Below are 26,745 nucleotides of genomic sequence, written 5' to 3' on the forward strand. Positions count from 1 at the left end.
ACGCAAAACAAAAAGTTGTGTACTTCTGCTGAGGCCAGGGCTGCCTTGGGAGTAAACAGTGGTGCTCCTGGCAGATTGGTCAGAAGGGGTATGGTAATTATGAAGGATGGCCATGGCTTGGTGGTAGTAAGTACACTTGACTCAGAATAGGGCACGTGAGCTCATTCATTATTTCTGAGGCTCTACCCTGGGGATGTGCTTGCTTAGTGTCCAGCCATAGAAAATAAAATGGGAGAAAATTGATTGTTTGCAGTGGCAATGCGGGAGGCGCTAACAGCCAGTGTCACCGCTCTTTGTGAAAGGAAACATTTGGTGATTCCTTAAACATGGGAAAAATGCTTTTAAAATCTGGACAGATTTTAATTTCGAAAGATGCCAAGTTTTAGCCATGCTAATATTTCTCTACATTTTTTCTCCTTACAGGGTCTTTTCCATGCTTTTATATACACTTTGAGAGAAGAGTATTGGAAAATAATTTTTGTTGTAAAAATGATTTGAAAATCTTGAGGCTGACTGAGTGATAAGCATTTCTAACTATTCGGTTTCATTTAAGAAGGCATAGAACATTCAGCCTGGAAAAGAAAGTCCTTCCATTTTACAGGTTACATTTTTTTTCAACATTTATTGAGTGCTTACAGATAAACTGAAGTTCAAAAAGGTTAATGACTTTGCCAAGTTGATACAATCAGGTCCATATTTCTCTCTTTTATTTGTGTATGTAAACTTTTATGCCATTGTTTACCAGTATTTTGTATTTCTGTTTTCTCTTTTTTGCACTATTAATCATCTTTATTGTTATTTTATATAATGTGTGTTTAGATTGACGTCATTTTAACACATGCCCACTCTATCTTCTCACATTGCAGATCTTCAGTAATATATTTGAGTGTGCATGCATGCTTTCACACACACACACACACACACACACACACACACACCAGCTTCATGATTATTCCTCTCATCTTGCAAATGAGTATTCATACTATTTATTCATATGCATTCATTTTCTGTTAATTTATTTGCCTTATCCAACAGATATTTTTTGAATGCCTCCTCTAGACGGAATGTTCACATGCTGGTGAACACAGTGATAAACAAAAATTACTGCGGTTCCTTTCTTCCTGGAACTTAGTTACCATTTAAGGCAAATGTTAAAGGAATTATTGCATAAATATATAAGTTCAAACTAACAAAGGACTTAATATAAATCCGAGAGAGAAGACGGAGGGGACTGGTGGCGAAGGGTCTTCCATGCAGAGGGAATAATAAGCACAAAAAGGCTCTGAGGCAAGAAAGAGCTTGCCACTTTGAAGATACAAAGGAAAGCTAGGATGGCTAGTGTGTAGTAAAAAGGGAGGGGAAATGAAATAAAGCTGGAAATGCAGGAGGAGGATAGAGAGCTAGATAATTCAGGGCTCTGTAGAGCAAAATAGGGAGCCACTGAAAGGTTTCAGGTAGAAGAGTGACATGATTTGAGTTTATATATATGTATATGTACATTTTATGCACACATACTTTACAATTTTAATTGCATTTATGCATTGTATTTCAAAAATACATGTAACTTACTTGTTACAAACCTATTTGTCAGTTAGGAATAATGATAATAAAATGAATAATGAATACCTCTAAGCCTACTACTCAATTTAAAACTAGAAGATGACCAATAAAATATCCTTTAGTTTTGATGTTACGTATGAATTCCTCCCCAATGTCTTCCCCTATCTTTTCCCCATATTACCATTCTAAATTTTGTTTTTAATATCTCTTTGTTCTTTCTTTTTTTTAAACAGTAACTGTATCATATATGCATAATCTCTAAACAATATACATTTTTATCTTTGAGCTTCATAAAAAACAACATTATACTATCTGTGTAGATATTATACCACTCATTAAAGAAAAACCTCAACAGTACCTTTGTAGGATGTGTATCCGCTGATGATTTGGCTGCAGTGATACATTTCCACCATGCTATAATATTTTGTTGTGTGAATATTTCACAATTTATCAATTTTACTGTTGATGGAAATTTGAGTTGTTTATAATTTTTTTGTTTATGAACCCTCTTATATATGTCTCTAGGTTAATATAGTCGAAAGTTTTTCTAAGGTGTATGCTTAAGAATTGAATTTCTAGGTGCTCTGTGAGCATGTTTCATTTTATAAAACAATGCCATATTGTTTTCCATATAACACTTCCACTAGTATTGTACTATTCCTCTTGCATCAGACTTTAATCCATGACTGGGATTGTCAGACTTCTTAATTTTTGCTTGTATTGTGGGGATAAAATGCTATCTCATCTTGAGCTTAATTTGCATTTTCATGATTAACAAGGTTCAGTGGATTTCATTATTGGCATGCTCACTCTCTCTTTTGTGGAGTATCTCCTTGGTTTGTGCTCATTTAAAAAGTGTTATTTATTTTTGTTTATGTCATTGATTTTTGTAGTTCCTTGTATATTTTGGATGCTAGTAAAGATATTTTTTAGTTTATGACTCACTTTTTCACTTTCTTTATCGTGGCTATTTTGAGGACCAAAAATTATCAACATTAAGGTAGTTGAATTTTTCCATGTTCTATTTTATGGTGTGAGTGTGTGTGTATGTGATTTCAACAAATCTTTACTCTCCTCAAGGTCACAAAAACAGTCTCCTGTGTTTCCTTCTATAAGTTTTATTATTTTTATTTTTCCAGCTCTGTTAAGGTATAATTGTCAAAAGTTGTATATATGTATATGAAGTGTACAATGTAATGATTTGATTATGTATATATTACAAAATAATTACCACAATCAAACTAAGTAACACATCCATCACCTCACATAGTTACCAATTTTGTGTGTGTGCAGTGAGAATGCTTAAGATCCAGTTTCTTAACAAATTCCAAGTATACAACATAGCATTATTAACTATAGTCACCACGTTTTACCTTAGATCCCCAGAATTGATTCATCTTATAATGGAAAGTTTGTACCTTTTGACAACATTTCTCCATTTTCCCTACCCCTGTCCCCTGGTAACCACCATTCTACTTTTGCCTTCTGTGAGTTCATCTTACTTTCTGCTTCTGTGAGTTTGACTTTTTTAGATTCTATGTATAAATGAGATCACAACAGTATTTGTCTTGCTGTGTCCAGCTTTATTTCACTTAGCATAATGTCCTCCGGGTTCAGACATGTTATCACAAACAGACACTTAGGTTGTTTCCATATCTTGGTTCTTGTAAATATTGCTAAATAAACATGGCAGTGCAGATATCTCTTCAAGATACTGATTTCATTTCCTTAGGGTATATATGCAGAAGTGGAATTGCTGGATCATATAGTAGTTCCATTTTTGACTTCTCAAGGAAATTCCATAATGTTTTCCATAGTGGCTACAGCAATGTACATTCCCACCAACAGTGGGTGAGGATTTCCTTTTCTCCACATCCTGGCCAATACCTGTTATCTTTTGTCTTTCTGATAATAGCCATTCTAACAGGTATGGGGCAATATCTCATGGTGGTTTTTTTTTTTTTTTTTTTTTTTTTTTAAAGATTTATTTATTTGACAGATAGAGATTACAAGTAGGCAGAGAGGCAGGCAGAGAGAGAGAGAGGAGGAAGCAGGCTCCCAGCCAAGCAGAGAGCCCGATGCGGGGCTCGATCCCAGGACCCTGGGATCATGACCTGAGCTGAAGGCAGAGGCTTTAACCCGCTGAGCCACCCAGGCGCCCCTCTCATGGTGGTTTTGATTTGCATTTCCCTGAGGATTAGGGATTCTGCACACTTTTTCATTGGCCATTTTTATGTCTTCTTTGGAGAAATGTCTATTCAAATGTTTTGCCCATTTTAAAATTGTGTTATTTGTTATTTGTTTTGCTATTGAATTGTATGAGTTCCTTCTATGTTTTGGATATTAACTTATCAAATGTATGTTATAGAGATATTTTCTCCCACTCTGTAGGTTGGCGTTTTGCTCTCTTGATTACTTCTTCTGATGTGCAGAGCTTTTTAGTTTGATGCAATCCCATTTTTCTATTTTTGCTATTCTTGCTTGTACTTCTGGTGTCATATCCAAGAAATCATTGCCAAGACCAATGTCATGAAGATTTCCGCCTATATTTTCTTCTAGGACTATAGTTTTAGGTCTTACATTTAAGTCTTTAATCCATCTTGAGTTGATTTTTGCTGCAGTGTAAGATAAGTATCCAATTTTATCTTTTTGCATGCGGATATATCATTTTACCAGCACCATTTATTGAAGGAACTATCCTTTCCTCATTGTGTGTTCTTGGTACCACTGTCAAACATTAGTTGACCGTATATGCATGGGTTCTCTATGCTGTTCTATTGGTCTATATGACTATTTTTATGACAGTACCATGCTGTTTTGATTACTATAGCTTTGTAATATAGCTTGAAATCAGGAAGTATAATGCCTCCAGTTTTGTTCTTCTTTCTCAAGATTCTTTGGCCATTCAGGGTCTCTTGTGGTTTTATATGCATTTTAGGATTGTTTTTAATATTTCTGTGAAAATACCATTGGAATTTTTATAGGGTTGCATTGAATCTATAGATGGCTTCGGGTAGTGTGGACATCTTAACAATATTGATTCTTTCAATTCATGAGCATAGGATAGCTTTTCTTTTATTTGTGTCCTTTTCAATTTCTTTTATCAATATATTACAGATTTCAGTGTACAGATCTTTTGTTTCCTTGGTTAAATTTATTCCTACATTTCACTGTTTTTTTTGTCCTATTGTAAATGGGATTTTCTTAAGTTCTTTTTCAGATAGTTTACTGTTAGTGTATTGCAAAGCAACTAATTTTTGTATGCTGATTTTGTATACTGCAACTTCCTGAATTTGTTTATAAGTTCCAACAGTTTTTTTGGTGGACCTGCTTGGGGTCCTTTGAGCTTCATGAATTTGTGTGTCTAAATCCCTCCCAAGATTTAGGGCATTTTCAGCCATTATTTCTTTAAATAAACTTTCTGCCCTTTTCTCTCTCTTCTTCTTTTTGGGACTCCCATAATGTGTACATTCTTTATTATTATTATTTTTTAATGATATCCTATATGTTTTCTTTAATCCTTTTCAGTCTCTTTTCTTTTTGTTCCTCTAACTGGTTAATTTAAAAAATGAGTTGTTTTTTGAGTTTGCTGATTCTTCTTTCTAAATGATCAGGCCTGTGACTAAAGTCTCTATTGAGTTTTTCAGTTCAGTCATTATATACTTAAGCTCCAGAATTTCTGTTTATATTTTTTTATGGTTTCTATCTCTTGAGTAAACTTTTCATTTTGTTCATGCTTTTTCTCACCCTGATTTTATTTAGTTGTCTATATGTGTTCTCCTGCATCTCACTGAGCGTTTAGAAAGTGATTATTTTGAATCCTTTCCAGGCAATTCATATGTGTCTCCATTTCTTCGGGGTTGGTTACTAGAAATTTATCAGTTTCTTTCGGAGCTGTCACGTCTGATTCTTTGCAATCCATGTAGTCTTGCAATGATTCTGTACATTTGAAAGAGAAAACCCTTTTTCTAGTAGTTATAGATTGGTTTTGGCAGATAAGGACATTTTGTTGCATTCCTGGGTTCATAATATTATCTTCTGGGTTATAGCTGAGTGGTGTTGGAAGTTGGCTTATATAACTACTGCTGATATGCAGTGGGGTCCATGGTTGGTGGTCTTGTTACTAGGAGCTCATGCATGTGTGGATCCTATCTGGTCCACAGGTGGACAGGATTACATCTAGAACTGATCTATAGGGCTGGTGCTGGGACAAGGATCCATTTCAGGGTCTGCAGACAGTGGGCCCGTTTCCAGGTGCATAGATGGGTATGGGATCCCAGTGGATTCCTAGGAAGGCTTCTGCTGGTTCACAGGATGTGTCTCTGGGTAGGCAGTACTGGCCACAGAGTGCAGCTAAGTGGGGCTGAAACCAAATCACAGGCTTGCCTCTGGGAACATGGACAGGTATGTCTCCTTCCAGGTTTCTGGGTGGGTGGGATCACTCCTCACCTGGCTGAGAGGGACTGGTGCCAGTTTGCAGAGCTACTTCTGGATCTACAGGTAGACTGAGGTCGGCAGACCTCCCTCTGGGGGCATGGATGTTCATGTCTCCTGGCAGGTCCTGGGTGGAACCACCATAAGTTCTGCAGCTGAGATAAAATTTGGTGGGCCTGTTACCCAAGTTATAGGAGGGCATATAGGAGGGCATAACCAGGTCCCTTGGTGGGTAGTGTTAGTGGTAAGAGCAAGGCGAAAAAAGTTGAATCTACAGGGGGATGAGATGGATTTTAGGTCTCCTACATGGGACCACAGTTGGCAAGCCTGATGCCTGGACATGGGCCTGCCTTCTCAAAAACAGCCTTCTTTGGCCTTATGCTCCACCAGGATTTCACAAGCTCCTACCTGGATCCCAAAGCTTTCACAAAGGTATTTTTGTCTATGGATTGCTCTAAACTGTTATTGCTTAAGGAAGATATGAATGGGGGACCTCTTACCTCTTAGTCTACTATCTTGCCAATGTCATCTCCCATATATTTTAAAGCTTTACCTTCTATATTTAATTCTTTGCTATCTTCAAGTGATTTTTTTGTAAGATGTGAGCTAGAAAAACAATTTTTTTAATATGGAAAGGAAATTGTTTCAGCATCGTTAGTAAACATTTTATTCTTTCCCAAAAGAACTTCAGGGCCATTTCTATCTTATCAATTAAGTTTCTAGATGTGTATGTATGTGGAAAACACTATTAATGGTTTCTCTATTAATTTGTCTACTCCTGTTCTAGTAGCAAATTTTCTTATTTTGTATAGTTTAGTAGTAAGTTGTAAAGTCTTAGCAGGAACTTCTTTCACTTTATTCTTTCCTTTGGAGTTCATCTTTACACTTCCACATAATTTTAGAGCTAGTTTGGCACACTCCGGAGAAAATCATTCTTTTGGGATTTCAATTAAAATTGTATTGACTATATAGCTTAATTTTCAGAGATTTGACATCATTCTGATATTGAGTGTTTCATGAGTATAGTATATCTTTTCTTCTTTACTTGTTCTCCATCATCTTCTTTTCAACTCTAAATATAGGAATACCACCAGACCATTCAATGGGAAGAAAGAACAATCTTTTCAATAAATCTCAGAGGAGACTGACGAGTGGCTAGCCATGTAGGAGGACAAGGAAAGTGTGGTATCAAGAAAGCCAAGGGAAGGAAGTATTTCGGAACAAGACGACTAGAAAACCACATAGAATGCTCCTGAGAAGTCAACTAAAGTGAGAACAGAGAAGTAATCACTTTATTTGGCTAAAATAAAGTAGTTGGTGACATGCACAAAATATGTTGAAATGGAATGGTAGAGGGAAAAGTCTAAGTGAAGAGAGTTTGAAAGTGAACTGGAAGGGGATGAGAGCAATAAGAGATAAATCAGAAACTTTTTCCATGAAGTGGAGCTGAGAAATAGATTGGTAGCATAGGGAAGGCTTTTAAAAATGAGAAGTACTGCAGTATATTTAAATATTTATGGAAAGGATGCAGTTGAAAGAGATACAGCATAAAGAAGCATGAAAGATAGGTCATTTAATGGCCAGAGACAGTGGCTGAGAAGAAAGAATGGAAGAAGAGAGCATGAGCAGAGAGAGGAGCAGAGGGAGATAGTCATTTTTGTGACTTGCAGAGTGTTCACATCTTGCCTGTGCTCACACGTAACTATGGAGTGATCATATTTTTGTCTGGATCTATCATGGTCACAGAGTAGCCTTGTTTGATGTTGGTGTTCTGTGAAATTGTTCATGTTCAACAAGAGAACATGGAGATCCTGCTGTGATGCCAGGCCAGCTCCTCAAAACACTAGGCCTGCTTAATAGCACCAGGCCAGCTTTCTGATGTCAGAGCTGATTTTCTCTTTTTCAAACTCTGTACAATAAAGGACAGAACAAATTTTGGTGAACAACTATTCATCTTTTACACAGTGACTAGGAATTTAAAAGATGTATTTATTTGAGAGAGAGTGAGCATGCAAGTGGGGGGAGGGACAGAGAGAGCATCTTAAGTAGACTCCCCACTGAGCATGGGGGCTGACATGGGCTTGATGTGGGCTTGACACAGGGCTCCACGTGGGGCTCAATCCCACAACCCCGAGATCATGACCCGAGCCAGAACCAAGAGTCAGACGCTCAGCTGACTGAGCTACCTAGATGTTCCTTTAGTGACTAGGAATTTATAATGATGTACATTTGGTAGGCAAATTATTTAAATTTCTGCAGTAATTCTCAGCCATTCTTATAAAATTCCTCATTGTGTCTTTCCATATCATACCTCATGCTTTGTACTAAGGTCTATAATCAGTTATGAAGAGTGACAAGAGATTGGTAATGATTGCCATGAGGAGGAAGTCCTGGCATAACTGGAAGACAAAAGCCCCCAAAGAGCCAGATTTTGGTTTTTTTTTTTCCACTAAAGAAATAAATGAAGATTGTCTTAAAGTGGCACTTGAGGTATGTGGGGTGTGAAAGACAAAACAGACCCCCACTTGAGTGGACTGAAAGGAAGGCAGCGTCCTCAGAGGACAGCTGAAGACTCAGATGAAGTTTAGGTGACGAAGTGGTCACTTGACTAGTGGTTTAGGATTTTCTGTTCAAAATTTGTCCCACTGACCATCATCATTATCATATGGGAGCTTGTTAGAAGCACAGACTCTCAGACAAATGGCTAAAAACAACTGTGTTCAGTGAAGTAACGTGGGAAAGATCCACCACATTCTGAAAGTTGGAGGAGGAGGGGAGATTGCACCCCTCCTACTGCGCCAGAATCTATCTGCACTTCAACGGGATCTCCAAGTGATTCAGCTGCACATGAATGCCGGTGAAGCTCCGCTTTAGGAGTTAGAGGAGCATACTATATGTAGACTAGGAATTCCGAAGGACATAGTGGATAACTTTGGGGTGGGAATAGAGGCAGGAAAGGCTGAATGAGCAGGGAAGTTGAAAAGAGAAATACGGGGACAGGAACACATTAAGAACACAATTTCTTTACTCGTTCAGACTACCTTTCAATCTCTCCTCCTTCCTCCAACACTGGAATGTGGCGGATCTTTCCCCTGTCCACTGAACATAGTTGTTTCTAGCAGTTGTTCTAAAATAAATGACTGTAGTGGTGTTACTTTCCTCCTAGTTTTCCAAATTCCTTACAATACCCATATGTTACTTTTTATAATAGGACAAAATGATATAAAATATATATTAAGGAAATACAAGGGTAAAAATGTTAGGTTGCGCAGTGATTTGCTACTCTGTGGGAGCTAGCCTATCAGCTGCTATCTGTCAGGTGACCCATTTACAACCTCCAGTTCTTTAGAAATCAGCACTATCTCTGGAGATAAGACTAAGACCTGCAGTGCCCGCTGAAGCTTCTCAATTTTTCTCCCGGCTATGACTTTTCCTATCTGATTTGGCTACCTCTCTGTTGCCGAGCCTACCTGTTAATCAGGGATAACTCCCTGATCCTGCAGAGGCGTGGGAGGGTTTGCCAAAAGCAAAAAATACCTAAGGAGATGATGGTTTTTAAGGCATCCGTCAAACAACTGTTTAGAGACTTTCATATTACTTCTATTCTCATATGCTTTCAAACAGTTGTTGGAGCCACGCACCTACAGCATACACTTTTTATACTAATTGGAGCCTTTCATACCATTCAGAAAGACATTTCCTTCTCCTGTTGCACAAAATATATTTAGCCATTCTATGACTCAGAGTTACAGTTCCTTTCAACAGTTCCACCTCCTCTGTGGGAAGCAGCTGAACTTCTTTAAAAGCTTTGTCGCCTAGTTTGCATCACTTAAAGAGATTCCTATCTCTTGACCCCTTTTTAAAAATACCTGGTTCATTCAAATAAGCCACTATGATCCCCAAAATGGCACCACATTTTTTAAAATAAGCCAAAGGAAAATGTGATCTTCTTTGTGAGGCAATGATGGCTAATCAGGCCAGATCTTGTGAGATTTCTGTAATGGGATAAATAAAAATTAGGATGAGTCCACCCACAATGGGAAAGATAGTATCAGGTAAAATGCTGGTATAAGACAGATCTGCCTAAAGTTGAGGACAGTATCTAATCCTAGTTTTTCTATCATCCACTATTAAGTATACAGTGTCTTTCAGAGGGCAAGAAGCATTTCATGGAAAATTACGTCTTCCTGAACCACCCATGTAAGAATGATAAATAATTATACTGACTGTTTAGTGAAGGTTAATGCTGACAAGGGTCCCAAACTGTGCCCCTACTTTTGGAATGAACAATGGTTTCCCTCTACCAGTGTTTCTCAGGGTGTAAAGGTGGTATAAAGAATTGGGTCCAGAGTAACAATCACTTGGGGTGCCTGTTCAAAACACAAATTCCTGGGTCTTAACTCAAACCTACTGAGTCAGATTTTCCAGGAAGAGGTCTGGTATCTGAATATTTATTAAGCATTTTGAGTAACTGTTACCAGCAAATAAATGTGCTAAAGACTGGTAAGGAAATACCTGCATCAAAGAGGCAGGGTACTGGTTTCCTGTTAAATATACAGATTCCTGGGCCTCATGGGCTCTTGGAGAGTGGGGCCCATCAGTTCAGAACCATTGGGTCTTAAGAACTGTCTTTAGCATTGACTGTTTACTTGAACCCTAAAGATAATTCCTTAAGTACGTCAGAGGTCCCGGAATATTTTCAGAAGGGCACTTTCTGGTTGAAAATGAAAGACAGAAATGAGAAGTGTAAGATAATATAAATGCTGCTGAATACTGCAGCCTAATCAATCCACACTTCAGAAATAAGTCATCTAGGTCTTGTGTACCATTGATAACATCTACATGGAAATTAGCAAAAAATTAAGTAGAGGAACTAATGCATTAAGTATAATAGCATGATACATGATACATGATACAAACATGCAAACATGATACCATATTTTTCTACTTTTTAACAAAGTTAACAAAGAGCTTTATAAAGAATATCTTTATGTAGATCATCTCATTTGATCTTATAGCTACCCCGAGGCCTGTTTATGTAGGCCAGGTGTTACAGCTCATGAAGTTGGAGTTCAAGATGCAGTAGCCAAGTGGCAGTTGGGGCTAGAACATATGTCTTTTTTTTTTTTTTCTTATAGTCTACATATGACCCAGTTTCTTGCTGTTGTTATTGTTGCTTTTCTATACCCCAAGGGACACAGCTGCTTGACACAGCTGTCCTAGAAGCCACTAAGCAAGTCTTTTTTTAAAAACAGTGAATAACAGAGAACTTTTTTCTTTACAGAAATTCTGTGCTCATATATCAGACTTGCTGAGGCCAAAGTGAAGAAGTTCTGAAATTCCAGGCGCTCAGATAGGATAGCCTGTTACATACTCTATAAGAATTCTGCTATGTGAGGGGCACCTGGGTGGCTCAGTGGGTTAAGCCGCTGCCTTCGGCTCAGGTCATGATCTCAGGGTCCTGGGATTGAGCCCCGCATCGGGCTCTCTGCTCAGCAGGGAGCTTGCTTCCTCCTCTCTCTCTGCCTGCCTCTCTGCCTACTTGTGATCTCTCTCTGTCAAATAAATAAATAAAATCTTTAAAAAGAAAAAAAGAATTCTGCTATGTGAGATTCTGTTCTCAGTGAGTCCCCCCTTCATTCCTCCAAGCAAGAAATTTTCTGAGAAGGCATCTGGCTTCAGCACCTAATGTCTGTTATGAGATTCTCACTTCACGAAGTCGTCTCTCAAATAGTTACCCTGAATTCAGCCTTGTGTTATCCTTTTCCTATATTTTCTCTGCAGCGGATGATGGAAGTTGGTGGGGCAGAGACAAGAAGGCAGCACCTTGGCCCTAATAATGCTGACTTGCCATTTGTGTTTTCTTTATTCCTTCTGGAAAAAATAGAAATTTTGTACACAATATTAATATATTATAGAAAACAGAGTTGTACTGCCTTGCCAAGTTCTTCTGTCTTATATTTGGGAAACAGCAGTACTTGTCTGGATGTTTTGGCCACATTTAATATTCATAATTATTTCTTTGTTAAAAAAACAGCCATGTCCTCGGGGGAAAAAGTGTAGGCATATGTTTGAGAAAAGAACACTGTGCACCTCACAAAACATTTCTGAGAAAATGTTTGCCATTTGATTAGATACTGTATTTTTCCCACACGTAATTCTTCAACCAAGCATGTTTATGAATCATGGGCTGATATCACTCTAGCCTTGGAGTAACAATAGTTTTTTTCTCAGTATTAAAGTGTGTATTTCATAAAAGTCGATGTTAGCAAGTATTTTCTCAGGTATTTGCAGCAAGAGAACAATTTAGAGGGAGAAATCCAGAGTGACTTATAAGAAGTGAAATGGATTATTGTTAGATTTAGAAGTTCTCTTCTCCTTTGTGGTTTCATTCTTTCCCAAAAGAGAAGGAAGAGCTAGACACGTTGCAGCCGCAGCTCACCAGGCCCTAAACTCCTCTGAGCAAGGTTGGAAGTAACATGTTTCCTGGTGTCAGAGCATCTCATCAGCTAAGTTCAGCTTTGACAGGAAAGGGAGTATAACTAAAAAAAATAAGGGGAAAGAGTTGGCTGTGTGGTAGCAAAGGAAGAGTAATTTTCCACCAATGCAATGACAAGTAGTCAGACATTGTTCTGAGTTTGCTTTGTGAGGAAGAAGCACGTTTGGCCTAAATGAAACCTGTTTTCCTTGACAAACACTTCTTGGGTCTCCTGTGGAACAGGAAAAAAAAATTGGGTTGAGGGAGGATTATTACATGAAAAATGTTTTAAATTTTATTTTATAGGAAATACGTGATTAAATTGCTAACATTGTTTGCAAAAGTTACCATAGCCCAGAAAAATATTAGACACCTTAATAGAATAAAGGAAAACATGGCTTAGATTTAGATTTTGGAACAAAGGAAATGCAAGGTCTGGAGTGACTGCATGAAATGCTGGTAGGCCAAGTCCTCTTGTCCAAAGTAATATGATAAAGGGCTGGGTTTGTTGTGATATCTGTCAGTGCTGGATAAAAATCTGCGTAGAAGAATAATCTATTTTAATGGTAAAATGTTATAGTTAATTCCTTAAACTTCCTTAGTAACTAATTTTCTTATTTTAAAAATTGATTTTCAAGATTTACATTACGGATACTTGCCTGTGCCATTGAAATGTACATGAGTTAAGGGTTTAATTACCCCCATGGCTCTTGAGAGTTAAAAGCAGTGAGATGAGAACCATGATTATCTATCACATAGAATATAGAGCAGCTATCCTACTTATGAACAGGTTGTTTCAGGTTTCTTAATGTTATTCTCAAGGTCATTTGTTTCTAAATTCTAAGTTGCCCTATAAAGATGACTGCTAATGACTTTTATTGGTAGAATGTAGTGTTGCCTGTTTGTTCTGGCTTATGACTTCTTGGTATCTTTGCATTTTAATAAGTCAAAACTTTGTGAGCACTTTCCGTAATGTGGCAGAAATACAGATAGTATGGGGCCTAAATTATTGACCTGGCTCTACTAGTGACTGGATTTGTGACTTTGGGTAAGTCTGTTCATCTCACTGGGTCTCAGTTGGTCCTCTGGGATCTAACAAGTTGATTTTGTTTTGGGTTCTAGTTTAAAGCACAGTGAGCCCTAGGCAGGGTGAGAGCAGTTAGGATATGCATTTAAACAGCAAGCAGACAAAACTATCCATTCAAACCTTGCTAAAATGAGTTATTTCTGCTATACCATTGAAATGGACTTTAATAAATGTATACTTCCTTCAGCTATACTTTATGTACAATAAATTGCATCAGTTTTAAGCATACCATTTGATGAGTTTGGTAGTTGTATACACACATAAAACCACCACCACAACCAAGGCACAGAACATTTCCATCATCCTGGAAAATATTCCTCACGTACCTTTGCATTCTGTTCTTCCCTCTGCTCCTGCCCTGTACAACAAATGGTCTGTATTTTTTCACTAGAGATTAATTTGCATTTTCTAGAGTTGTATGTGAATAGAATCACACAGTATGTACCTTTTCTTCTCTCTGGCTTCTTTCACCAGCATAATTATTACTATTTTTAAAAGATTTTATTCATTTATTTATTTATTTCCTTCCTTCCTTACTTATTTCAGAGAGAGAGTACAAGCTGGGGAGAGAGACAGAAGGAGAGGGACAAGCAGATTCCCCACTGAGCAGGGAGCCCGATGTGGGGCTTGATCATGACCCGAACAGAAAGCAGATGCCTAACCAACTGAGCCACCAAAGTGCCCCACCAGCATAAATATTTTAAGAGTCATCCATGTTGTTGTATGTATCAGAAGTTCCTTATTTATTTTTTTCTTTTAGATTTTATTTATTTGAGAGAGAGAGAGAGAGAGAGAGCGAGCACCAGCAGAGGGGAGAGGCAGAGGGAGAGGGAGAAGGAGACTCCCTCTGAGCAGGAAGCCCCATGTGGGGCTCTATCCCAGGACCCTGGGATCATGATCCCAGTCAAAGGCAGACACTTAACTGACTGAGCCATCTAGGTGCCCCAGAAGTTCTTTTTTTAAATTGCTTATTGGTATTCCTTTGTATGTATTCTGTTTTTTTTTGTTTATTTCCAGTTGATTGACTTCACAACTGTTTCTAGGTTTTAGCTTTGTGAATAAAGTTGTTATGAACATTTGTGCATATATATGTTTAAATTTCTCTTGAGTAAATACCTAGGGGTATGGGTTTTATGGCAGGCACATGTCTAAAATTTTGAGGAACTGTCAAATGCTTGGGCTGTAACATGTTACATCTCCATAGTAGTGTATGAATGTTCTAGTTGCTCTAAACCATATCAATATTTGTAAGATCAGTCTTTAGTTAATCATTCTAATGGTCTTAATTTGCATTTCTTCTGATGACTAATGGCAATAATCATCTTTTCATGAACTGAATTGCTACTTATATATTTTCTTGGTGCCTATACAAATCTTTTGCTCATCTTTCATTGGGCAGTGGTTATTATTGTTTGTAAGAGTTCTTTATAAAATATGGATACAAACAATTTGTCAGTTATATGCATTGCAGATATTTTCTACCATTCTCTGACTTATCTTCTTGTTTTTAAAATAGTGTCTAAGAGTGAAAATTTCTTATTTTGATGAAATTCAATTTATCAATCACTTTTCTATTGTTTCATAATTTTTATGTCCTAAGAAACTAGTGTTTACTACACAGTTGCAAATATTTTCTCTTGTGTTTCCTTGTAGAAGTTTTATAGTGTGAGCTTTTACAAGTAGGTCTATCATCCATTTCAAATTAATTAAGACACAATTTAAAAAAAAACCCAGATACCCAGTTATTCAACTATTTGTTAAAAAGGCTTCTTTTTCCATTTAATTGCCTTGGAAGTTTTGATAAATCTATTGATTTTTCTGGAGTCTATTTCTAGAAACTTTATCCTATTTTACTGATTTATATGTTTATCCTTTTGCTAAAACCAAGCTCTCTTGTTTATTGTAGCTTTATAGTAAGGCTTAAAGTCAGACAGTGTAAATCCTCCAATGGTGTTTTTAAAAATTGATTTTGTTATCCTAGGTTTTAATTTTCATATCAATTTTAGAAATAACTTGTCAATTTCTACAGAAAAGCTTGCTGAGATCTTGCTTGTTTTGTTTTGTTTTTTTATAATCTATAGATCAATTTGGGGCACAGTGACATTGTAACAATATCGAGTCTTCTGATCCATGAACAAGGTATATCCCCCCCATTTATTAAGATTAAAAAAAAACTTTCAGTAATGTTACACCATTTTCAGTGAAAGGATTACACATACTTTATTAAACTTATTCCTAAGTATATTATAATTTTTGATGTTATCATAAATTGAATTTTAAAAAAATAGTTCTCCACATGCTTGTCACTAGTATAAGAAATACAATGACTTTTTGTATGTTAATTTTATACCCTACAGCTTTTCTAATGTTCTTATTAGTTCTAGTTGTTCTGTTGATTCATTGGAATTTTCTGTGTATATAATCATGCCATCTGCAAACAGAAGTAATTTCCTTTATTTCCAGTCTTTATGCCTTTTATTTTTTCTTCTTACCTTAATGTCCTGGCTTGGACTTCCAATACCATGTTGAACAGGAGTGGTAAGACCAGCCATGCTTGTATATATCATCAGATTAGGGGAAAGCATTTAATATTTTATCAATTAAGTATGATGTTAACTGAAGGAGCTTTAGAGATGCCCTTTATCAGGTTGAGGAAGTTCCCTTCTATGCCTATTTGGATAAGAGGTTGTTTTTTTTCTTAATTACAAATGGGTATTGAAATTTGTCAGATGCTTTTTCAGCATCTGTATAGTTAGTCGTATGTTTTATTTATTTTTAGACTGTTAATATGGTGAATTACAATATTTGATTTTCAAATGTTAAACCAATTTTGCAATACTGGGATATATACTAACTGGTCAATATGCATTAGCCTTTTTATAAATTGTAGAATTAAATCTGCCATTATTTTGTTCAAAATTTTTGCCTCCATCTTTTTTTTCAGTAATGTCCTAATGTAAGGGCCTATTTAGCCAGAGCGATTCCATCTCGGTTAAACAGTGATTTTGTTGTTTATGCAGTAAAACTTTTTTTTTTTAAACATTTTATTTACTTATTTGACAGAGAGAGATCACAGGTAGATAGAGAGGCAGGCAGAGAGAGAGAGAGGGAAGGAGGCTCCCTGTTGAGCAGAGAGCCCGATGCGGGACTCGATCCCAGGACCTGAGATCATGACCTGAGCTGAAGGCAGCAGCTTAACCCACTGAGCCACCCAGGCGCCCCTATGCAGTAAAACTTAAACTGACCCTGCCTGCCCGCCCCTCCCCATGGAACTTACTTAAAAGCAAGTCCAGGAAACCAGTAAAATATGGTTGACTAGTCCCTGATAACAGAGCCCAGAATACAAGGACGGGTCAGGTTCAAATAGCTACTATAGGGTGAATTGTAATTTAACTGGCCACCTGTGTGTGGCCAGGCTCAATGACACGGCCTTTGCTCTATAAAAGTTAGTCTGTGAGGCTGGGAGGGGTCACTCTCTCCATAAGGGATGGCCCCGACCAGTCAGTTTGATTCTCGATGCTTGGCGGGAAATAAAGCTTTGCTTGACCTTCGCTTTGTATCAATCTCACTCCTTTGATCACGGACCCTATCACTTGTTAGGTTTTGATATCAGGGTTACACTGGTTTCGCATGGGTTCATTGGCTTCAGGTTGTGTTTGAAAGTGTTTCTTTTCCTCTCTTTTAAGAACTGTATATAAGACTGCTGTTACTTCTTTGTTGGAAGTTTGGTAGAATTTACCAGTGAAACCATGTATGTATGGGTGGGAGGGTTTTTGATAAAAATAAATTTATTTAAGGGATATTAGATAATAATAAGATATTAAGTTATATTTTTAAGAAATTTGTTTATTTCATGCCATTAGCATAAAGTTACTTGAAATAGCCTTTTATCATCTTTTTAAATTTTTTTAAATTTTTAAATTTTTTAATATTAAAATTTTTTAAAAGATTTTACTTATTTATTTGACAGATCACAAGCAGAGAAGCAGGCAGAGAGAGAGAGGGGGAAGAAGGCTCCCTACTGGGAAGAGAGCCTCATGCGGGGCTCCATCCCAGGACCCTGAGATCATAACCTGAGCCGAAGGCAGAGGCTTCAACCCACTGAGCCACTCAGGCACCCCTATCATCTTTTTTATTGTCAGTAGAATCTCTACTTAAAGGTCCTTTCATTCCTAAAGTTTTGTTTTGATTTTTGGTTGGTATTTCCTTTTTTCCTTTTTTTCTCTTTAAGAGACTGATCACTTTTATTTCTTCAAAGAACTAGCTTTTGGTTTTGTTAATTTTCTGTAGTGTTTGCCTATTTTCTATTTTGTTGTTTCTTGTTTTATCTTTATTTTACCTTTCTTCTGCTTGGGTTTACTTCATTCTTCTTTTTCTAGATTCATGATGAAAACCTTAATTCATTGATATTAGGTGTTTCTTCTTATGTAACTATTTACAGCTAACATTTTTCTCAAAGTACCTCTTTGACTGCATTACACAAACTTTTATGTTGTATTGTTATCAGTTTTCAAATGGTTCCAATTTGGTTTTTGATTTCTTCTTTGACCCATTGATTATTTTGAAATATGTTTTTAAATTTCCAAATTATTCTCAACATATTTTCACTAATTTATAATTTTTGTTCAGATAATATAATCTGTATTATTTCAATCACTTTGAATTCATTTGAGACTTATTTTATAGTCCATCCTAGGTTGTATTTTGTTAAATATAACATATATCTTGGAAAATAAATTATAATCTATAGCAGTTGCATGTTTTGTTTTGCAAATGCATAAAAGTTTATGGTGTTGGTCAAATAAACTATAATTTTAATAAATTTTTGTTCAGTTCTATCATTTCATGAGAAAGTGTTGGTAAAATCTCCCCCTGTAATTGGAATTGTCTACTTCTCTCTTTTATCGGTTTAGTTTTCATGTATTTTGAGCTGCTATTATTATATATAGATGGATTTATGATTGTTATGTTTTTCTTATTTCTTTTATTATAAGAAAATATCACTCTTTAGCTCTGTTAGTACTCTTATCTTAAAGTCTATTTTATCTATTAATACAACCACTCCATCTTCTCATGCTATTTGCATGGGTGTATCTTGTTCAGTCCATTTATATTCAACCTATCTTTGTCTTTATGTTTAACATTTGTCTCCTGTGAATAGCACATAACTGGGTCTTTGTTTTTTCATTCATTCTGATAATTTCTGAGTTTTAACTGGAATGGCTAGTCTATTAACATTTAATGTAATTATTGATATGGTTATATTTACCTCTGTCATTTTGTTATTTGTTTGTTTATTATTTGTTTTCTGGTTCTTATTCCTCTGTTCTCCCTTTTTTTGGAGGATATAAATATATTTTGAATTCTATTTTAATTTTAATTTATCTATTTATCTATTGGCTTTTCATTATATGACTTTATATTTTTTAGTAGTTCCTCTAGGAATTACAATATACATTCTTAACTTTCAGTCTACTTGAAGTGAATACTACTTCATGCCACTTCACATAAAATGTAGAAATCCTGCAAACTTATGGAAACATTTATCTCCTTTCCCTGACCTTTATAGTTGTCATATATATTACATCTATATATATTATAAACCCCAGTTGACACTGTCATAATTTTTACTTTGACAATGTTATACATTTTTTTAAATTAGGAGAAAAATAATATTTTTATTTTTTTCATATATTTACCATTTCCATTTTTCTTCCTTCATTCCTAAAGATCTGAGTTTCCCTCTATTATCATTTCCCTTCATCACAAAGTGTTTTGCTTTATCATTTCTTTTTTTTTAAAGATTTTTATTTATTTATTTGACAAAGAGAGATCACAAGTAGGCAGAGAGAAAGAGAGAGGAAGGAAGCAGGCTCCCTGCTGAGCAGAGAGCCCGACCTGGGGCTCGATCCCAGGACCCTGGGACCATGACCTGAGTCGAAGGCAGAAGCTTTAACCCACTGAGCCACCCAGGAACCCCGCTTTATCATTTCTTTTAATGCAGGTAGCTGGCAACAAATTCTCTTAGTGTTATTTTATTTTAAAATGTCATTATTGTGGCTAAGATGGTGGAGTAGTAGGAGGACCCTAGGTTTGCTTCAACCCCGAAACATTAAATAAATATCAAATCATTCTGATTACCCAAGACATTGATCTGAGGACTGACCAAACAAATTGCACAACTAGAGAGAGAAGAGGCCATATCATGGAAGGTAGGAAGTATGGCGATGTGATTTAGGGGAGAAATGGATCATGGGCGCTGTAGAGGGGAGGGAACCCTGGTCCCAGAGAGAGGAGGAGGAGAAGGAGGGAAGAGAGAGGGAGAAATTTCATAAGGAAAACACCTCCTCAAAGCCACTGATTGGAAAAATGAGAGGGGCTGATTTTTGTGTTTTTTTCAAGCAATGGGGCTGAAAGACCAGAATTTTAGAGGTCTGTGGACTGGCTGATGTGGAGTCCTGAGGGCACTGCAGTGCTCCTATGGAGAAGGTGAGCAGATAATATGGGGGCAGACAGCACGATCTTAGGATCCCTGGCACCCTGGCACATCTGGGAGAGCACATCTGCCTGTCTGGGGACAAAAGAGCCAGCAGGTGCCATTTCCCTCCCCTGCTCCTCAGCAGAGATGCAGAGACAACTGCTGAGGGCAGCTAACCTGGACACCAGTATTTTGCTGTACTTTATTCTAAACTCCAAGCCCCTGCACTTTGATACAACTGCTCTTCTGGGATAAACCTGCATCAGTCCCAGTGTGGCAAGACCCTCCCCCAGAGAACCAGTGTGTGTCTGCACCACACCAGGTCCCTAAATTTGGAGCTCTAAAATTCAGCTGGTCTGCCTGGGATAGAACAGAGGTGCACTGTGCTGTTGAACGGCAGACAGCTGGAACACAGGGTGAAGGCAGGGATCTGAGGGATGTCTGCAATACAAGAGGGGAGATCGTTCACTCTTCTGGGAGGGCTTCAGGAAGGTATGAATTCTCCTCTTGGGGAGAAGGGAGGAGCTGATGCCATTTCTCTCCTGACCCTCAGCATAACCCAACTTCAGTATGCAGCACAGGGCCAATAGCAGTGGCCTAAACCACCAACACCAAGCCTCCCTCCATGCTCTGCACGTTCTGCTTTTCTCTGGCAAGTGTGCCTGAAAAACAGAGCAATGGGTTCTTCTTCCAGAAGACCAGCACAAACCCCCCACACACGCCATATTTACTGACCATACAGTTCTACAAAACTTCAGCTCTAGTGGAAAGAGCATCAGGTCTCTCTTTTTTTTTCATATTTTCTCAGTTTATTAAGGTTAACAGGATACTTATACATCTAAACATTTACTGTAAGTTGTCAGTAACATTTAACTCTGAATTATCTTTCCATCATTTTTTTAGGCACATTGGTTTGTATTTTATAGAAAACACTCATCTTTAGGTCACAAACAGGAAAGAGTATAATTTGCAAATGTTACAAAGATGATTCCAAATCTCAGCTAACCTCTTTCCTAAATTGCAACCACTCTTAGTATTTAATGAAAATAGAGACGAGGAACAATTGCTTAAACGTTATCACTGTGTGACTCTGGTGACTAAGAAATCCCTGAAAGAGCAGTAAGCCATGATTACTGACAGCTCAGAGTGCTAGCAAGGCTTCATTGCGAAGTATTTAACAGAAGGCCACAGACTGTGTTTTCCTAAGAGGAGCTAGGAACTATGGATGTCATTTAGTAATGCATTGGAATGGCATTGCCTAGTGCGAGTATGCACGGAAACTCCAGGTCACCTCTTCATTATCTATTATTTTGGATAAGCTTCCACAATCATAGCATGGCCCTGCCCGCCAGCTGCACAGGCAGCCACTAAGCCATACTGGCCTCCCCCCTTCCGCAGTCTGTTGGCAGCTGCCATGACCAACCGGCAGCCAGTGGCTCCAAATGGGTGTCCCAGGGACAGCGATCCACCCCAGTTGTTAAACTTCTCCAGAGGAGGTGACCCAACCTTGGTTTTTCTACCCATGTAGTTTTGTGCAAACCAAACAGAATCCATGGCTTTAAAATTAGCCAAAATCTGACCTGAGAATGCCTCATGAAATTCAAAAGCATCAATATCATTCATAGTCAATCCTGCCTTTTCCAGAACTTTTGGAGTAGCATATGTTGGTCCAAGTAAAAGTTGATCTTTTGGATCCTGAGACACATATACAAAATCCCTCAAATATGCCTTCGGCTTATAACCCAGGGCCAGAGCTTTTTCCTCGGCCATAATCAGCATTGCAGATGCACCATCAGTCAGGAAAGAAGAATTTGCAGCTGTCACTGTGCCATAGGGCTTGATGAATGCAGGTTTAAGTTTGGCCATCTGCTCCAGAGAGGAAGGACGAATGCCATTATCTTTGGTAACTGTTTCTCTTCCTGGTACTTTGAAGGGTACAACATCAGAGAGGAGGCCTTCATCCTGCGCCTTCTTGGCCAGGCTGTGCGAGCGCAGCGCATACTCATCCTGATCCAGTCGAGAGACAGCGAAGGCAGCGGTCAGCCGGTCTGCAGAGTGGCCCATGGTCTCACTGGTAGAGAACTCGGCCACTGCAGGGAGCTCAGGTGATAGGAAATTCAATCTGAATTTCGAAATTAAAGACAGTCGTTGACCCAGAGTCTTGGCCTTATTGAGATCAAGCATCATTTTCCTCATTTTCCTTGAATGACGAATAGGGACGTCAGACATTAACTCTACACCACCTGCCACGACTACATCATACTGCCCAGAAGTGATCAAGCCAATACCTGTGGTCATGGCCTGGTTGGCAGAGATGCAGGCCATGGTGACAGTGTGAGCAGGGGTCTTGTCCGAGAAGCCAGCTCCGAGGGCAGCCTCTCTAGCCACATTGCTAGTTTTCACTTCCTGTATAACTGTGCCAAAGATGATCCTTTGGGACATTAGTCTGAGTCAGCAAACCCGAAAGTGCTGCTCTAGCCAAATCATGTGGCATCAGGTCCTTATACGAAGTGCCAGACTGCAAGAACGGAATGCGAACACTGTCTACCACCACGACATTCCTTATGTTGGGTTTTGCTAAGGTTTTCTTTGATTTGGTCTGGGCGGCTGGAGCAGCTCGCAGCTGGGAGGAACAGCTCAGAGGTCTCACAAAAAATTGGAGGGCCCATTTTGATGTATTGGGAAGATTTTTAAATGTGTAAGTCAACATGGAAGTCATTCTGAAATCTCAGCTCTGTCCTCTCGAGCTCTAGCTGTGGACACCGCATCAGGTCTCTTTTAACAAGCCAACCAGAGCCACCTAGTTAGAACTCACCACACTCTGGTCAAGGTCCAAATCCCTCCCCCAACTGCGGAAAAGGGAACATTCTGCAGAAGACTGACCTGAGGAATACAGGAACCAGAACACAGTAGCAGTGGGCATACAGCACACAGCAGAGACACTTCCTGAAGCACCAGGCCCTGGACAGTATATGACCACTTCTTTATAAAGCCATTACTCTTAGGAACAGGTAACATAAAGTCTTTCTTAACACAGAGGAAGACAGAGACCTAGAAAAATGTGAAGTTGGAAGAATTTCTCCCAAAAAAGAACAAGAAGAGGTCATAGCTAGGGATCTAATTGATGTAGATATAAGTAATATGTCTGATTCAGAGTTTAAGATAACAATCATAAGGATTCTAGCTGGGCTTTAGAAAAACATAGAAGATACCAGGGAGTCCCTTACCACAGAGATAAAAGATCTAAAAACTAGTCAAGCCAATATGAAAAATATAGTAACTGAGATCTGAAGCTGATTGGATGTAATCACCAAAAGGATGGAAGAAATAGAGGAATGAAAAAGTGATATAGGAGATAAAATTATGGGAAGTAATGAAGCCAAAAAGAAGATGAAAATATAATAGATCACAAATGTAGACTTAGGGAACTCAGTAACTCTATAAAGCATAATAACATTCATATCATAGGAGTCTCAGAAGAAGAAGAGAGGGAAAAGGGGGAAGAAGGTTTATTTGAGGAAATTATAGCTGAAACTTCCCTATCTGGAAAAGGAAACAGACATCCAAATACAGGAGGCACAGAGAACTCCCATCAAAATCAACAAAAGCAGGCCAACACCAAGACATAGGTAATTAAATTTGCAAAATATAGTGATAAAGAAAAAAGTCCTAAAAGCAACAAAATAAAAGAAGTCAATAAGGAAAGACAATAAGGTTAGCAGCAGATTTCTCCACAGAAACTTGGCATAACAGTAGAGAGTAGCGTGATATATTCAATGTGCTGAAATGGCAAAAATATGCAGCCAAGAATACTTTATCCAGCAAGGCTGTCATTCAGAATAGAAGGAGAAATAAAGAGTTTCCCAGACGAACAAACACTAAAGGAGTTTGTGACCACTAAACCAGCAAGAAATATTAGTGGGGACTGTTTGAGTGGGAAAGAAAGATCCAAAATGACAAAGATTAGAAAGGAACAGAGAAAATCTCCAGGAAAAATGACAAAACAAGTAATAAAGTAGCACTAAATTCATACCCATCAATAATTACTCTGAATGTAAATGGATTTAATGCACAATCAAAAGACATAGGGTATCAGAATGGATTAAAAAAAACACTAAGATCCATCTATATGCTTCCTACAAGAAACTCAGTTTAGACCTAAAGATATCTGCAGGTTGACAGGGAGGAGATGGAGAAACATTTCTCATGTTAATAGCCATTAAGAAAGCCAGAGTAGCGGGGCACCTGGGTGGCTCAGTGGATTAAGCTGCTGCCTTTGGCTCAGGTCCTGATCTCAGGGTTCTGAGATCAAGCCCCACATCGGGCTCTCTGCTCAGCAGGGAGCCTGCTTCCCTCTCTCTCTCTGCCTACTTGTGATCTCTCTCTGTCAAATAAATAAATAAAATCTTAAAAAAAAAAAAAACAACGAAAGCCAGAGTAGCAATACTTATATCGGAAAAACTACATTTTAAACCATTGACTGTAACAAGGGATGGGAAGGGCACTCTATCATAATAAATGGGACTATCCAACAAGAAGATCTAACAAGAGTAAATATTTCTGCACCAAACATGGGAGCAGCCAAACACATAAAACAATTAATAACAAACATAAAGAAACTCATTAGTAATAATACAATAATAGTAAGGGACTTTAAGACCCCACTTGCTTCAACAGACAGATCATCTAAGCAGATACTCAACAAGGAAACAATGGCCTCGAATGACACACTGGACCAGATGGACTTAACAGATATATTCAGAACATTCCATCCTAAAGCAGCAGAATACATATTCTTTTCCAGTGCACATGGGGCATTTTTCAGAGTAGATCACCTACTAGGTCATAAAACAGGCCTTAACAAGTACAAAAACACTGAGATAATACCATGCATAATTTCAGACCACAACACAATGAAACTTGAAGTTAACTACAAGAAAAAAATTGGAAAAAACACAAATACATGGTGGCTAAAGAACATCCTGCTAAAGAATGAATGGGTCAACTAGGAAATTAAAGAATAAATAAAAAAAATACATAGAAACAAATGATAATGAAAACATGACAATCTAAAACCTTTGACATGCAGCTAAAGTGGTCCTAAAAAGGGAGTATATAGCAATACAGGACTACCTCAAGAAGGAAGAAAAATCTCAAATATGCAACCTAACCTGACACCTAAAGGAACTAGAAAAAGAACAACAAATGAAGCCTAAAGCCAGCAGAAGAAGAGAAATAGTAGAGATTAGAGCAGAAATATGGGGCACCTGGGTTAACCTCAGTCAGTTTGGTGTTCAAGTCTTGATTTCAGCTCAGGTCATGATCTCAGTATCATGAGATTGAGCCCTGCATCAGGCTCTATGATCAGTGCAGACTCTGTTTGTCCCTTTCCCTCAGCTCCTCCTCCTCCTCCCCAAATTAATAAATTGATAAACCCCTAGCCAGACTTACCAAAAAAAAGGCTTATAGACAAAGAAAAATATAGAAGAATATAAAGAGAAAAAGTGTTATTTTGCTCTTATACTTGAAAAATATTTCATTGGATATGGAATTCTGGGATGACATTTTTTCAAATTTTTTTTCCCAGAAAATTAAAGATGTTGTTCCCCTGTAAAAATGTAGTGTGAACTATGTGCTTTCTGAACAAAAGTCAACAGTTATCAAATTTTTGTTTTCTTGTATACAATGCTTATAAAAGTTATGGTTATCTTTGACATTTTGTTTTTTCCCTAGTTATAATCTTCAGTGGGGGCAGTTTGTTACATGCTTTCTCCTTTATGTAGGAATTAGAATTTATGGTGAAATTAAACCAATTTGACCATTCTTTTTTTTTTTTTTTCAATTTGGCCATTCTTAATTGTCAGCGTTCATCAGTAGCTTTTAATTGTTGGGTACAGCAAACCTATGTTTCTTTTGGGTTCTATATTGCAATAAAAGTAAATTTCGTACCAAGTTCTGCCCATGAACAAATATTATTAGCAAGTGTACACCTCATCTTGGTGAAGTTCCAGCTCCCTGTTCTTTAAGCATTTTGACAAGAGCTTTGCATTAACGGCCTAATCCAGGGGTAGGATTCCTTTAATCTCTTGTTTGGATCTGGAGATAAGTCTTCTCCATTAATGGGTGGTATGTAGGACAGAAAAGAATGGTAGGCATAGAACAATGCTGAAGGACATTAGGATGCTACACTCACCAGTAATTATACCCAGTTAGAGCAAGAATGGAGGTGTGATTATAATATTTCCAGCCAATCCACATATATTGACCATCACAAAAATCTTTTTCTAATGCCCCTTAAGCTAATGAAAGAAGCTTCTTGTTTAAATTTTTAAAATGATAGTTGGTCCTGATTAGGGTCTTTCAAACCTAACTACAGATAGTGTGCATTCTTGATTACGACACTTTGAATATTAAGTCCTCCGAAAGGTATAGATTAAACTAAGTCATACACATATGTCACACTGTTTATGTTGAAGTATTTGAATGTAAATTATAGACTGCATAAAAAACATGCAGCAGTCGAGTTTTCTTCTCCCTTATTACTGTAGCCTCATTGATGAAGTTTCCCAGCTCTTCTGTGGTCCTGGGAAACCCCCACTCTCCACCTCACTTCTAAATAAAAATGGGTGAATATTTTGTTTCATGGAATTTACATCCATAATTAATGCATGCTCCAAAGATAAGATTAAAAAATAAGATATAGTATTG

The 26,745-nt window shown here is 37.7% G+C and overlaps 1 protein-coding gene across 1 annotated transcript; it reads right to left on the reverse strand.

The window, feature by feature from the left end:
• Nucleotides 1-20,866: 20,866 nt before the first annotated feature.
• LOC123934993 (trifunctional enzyme subunit beta, mitochondrial-like) lies at nucleotides 20,867-22,797 on the reverse strand. The gene is given in 2 exon segments (XM_045995379.1): nucleotides 20,867-22,468; nucleotides 22,470-22,797. Coding segments are annotated over 2 exon segments (1,413 nt in total). The 5' UTR covers nucleotides 22,757-22,797; the 3' UTR covers nucleotides 20,867-21,342.
• Between the last annotated feature and the right edge of the window lie 3,948 nt (nucleotides 22,798-26,745).

The sequence above is a fragment of the Meles meles genome, chromosome X (assembly GCF_922984935.1).
Source record: "Meles meles chromosome X, mMelMel3.1 paternal haplotype, whole genome shotgun sequence".
Lineage (NCBI taxonomy): Eukaryota > Metazoa > Chordata > Mammalia > Carnivora > Mustelidae > Meles > Meles meles.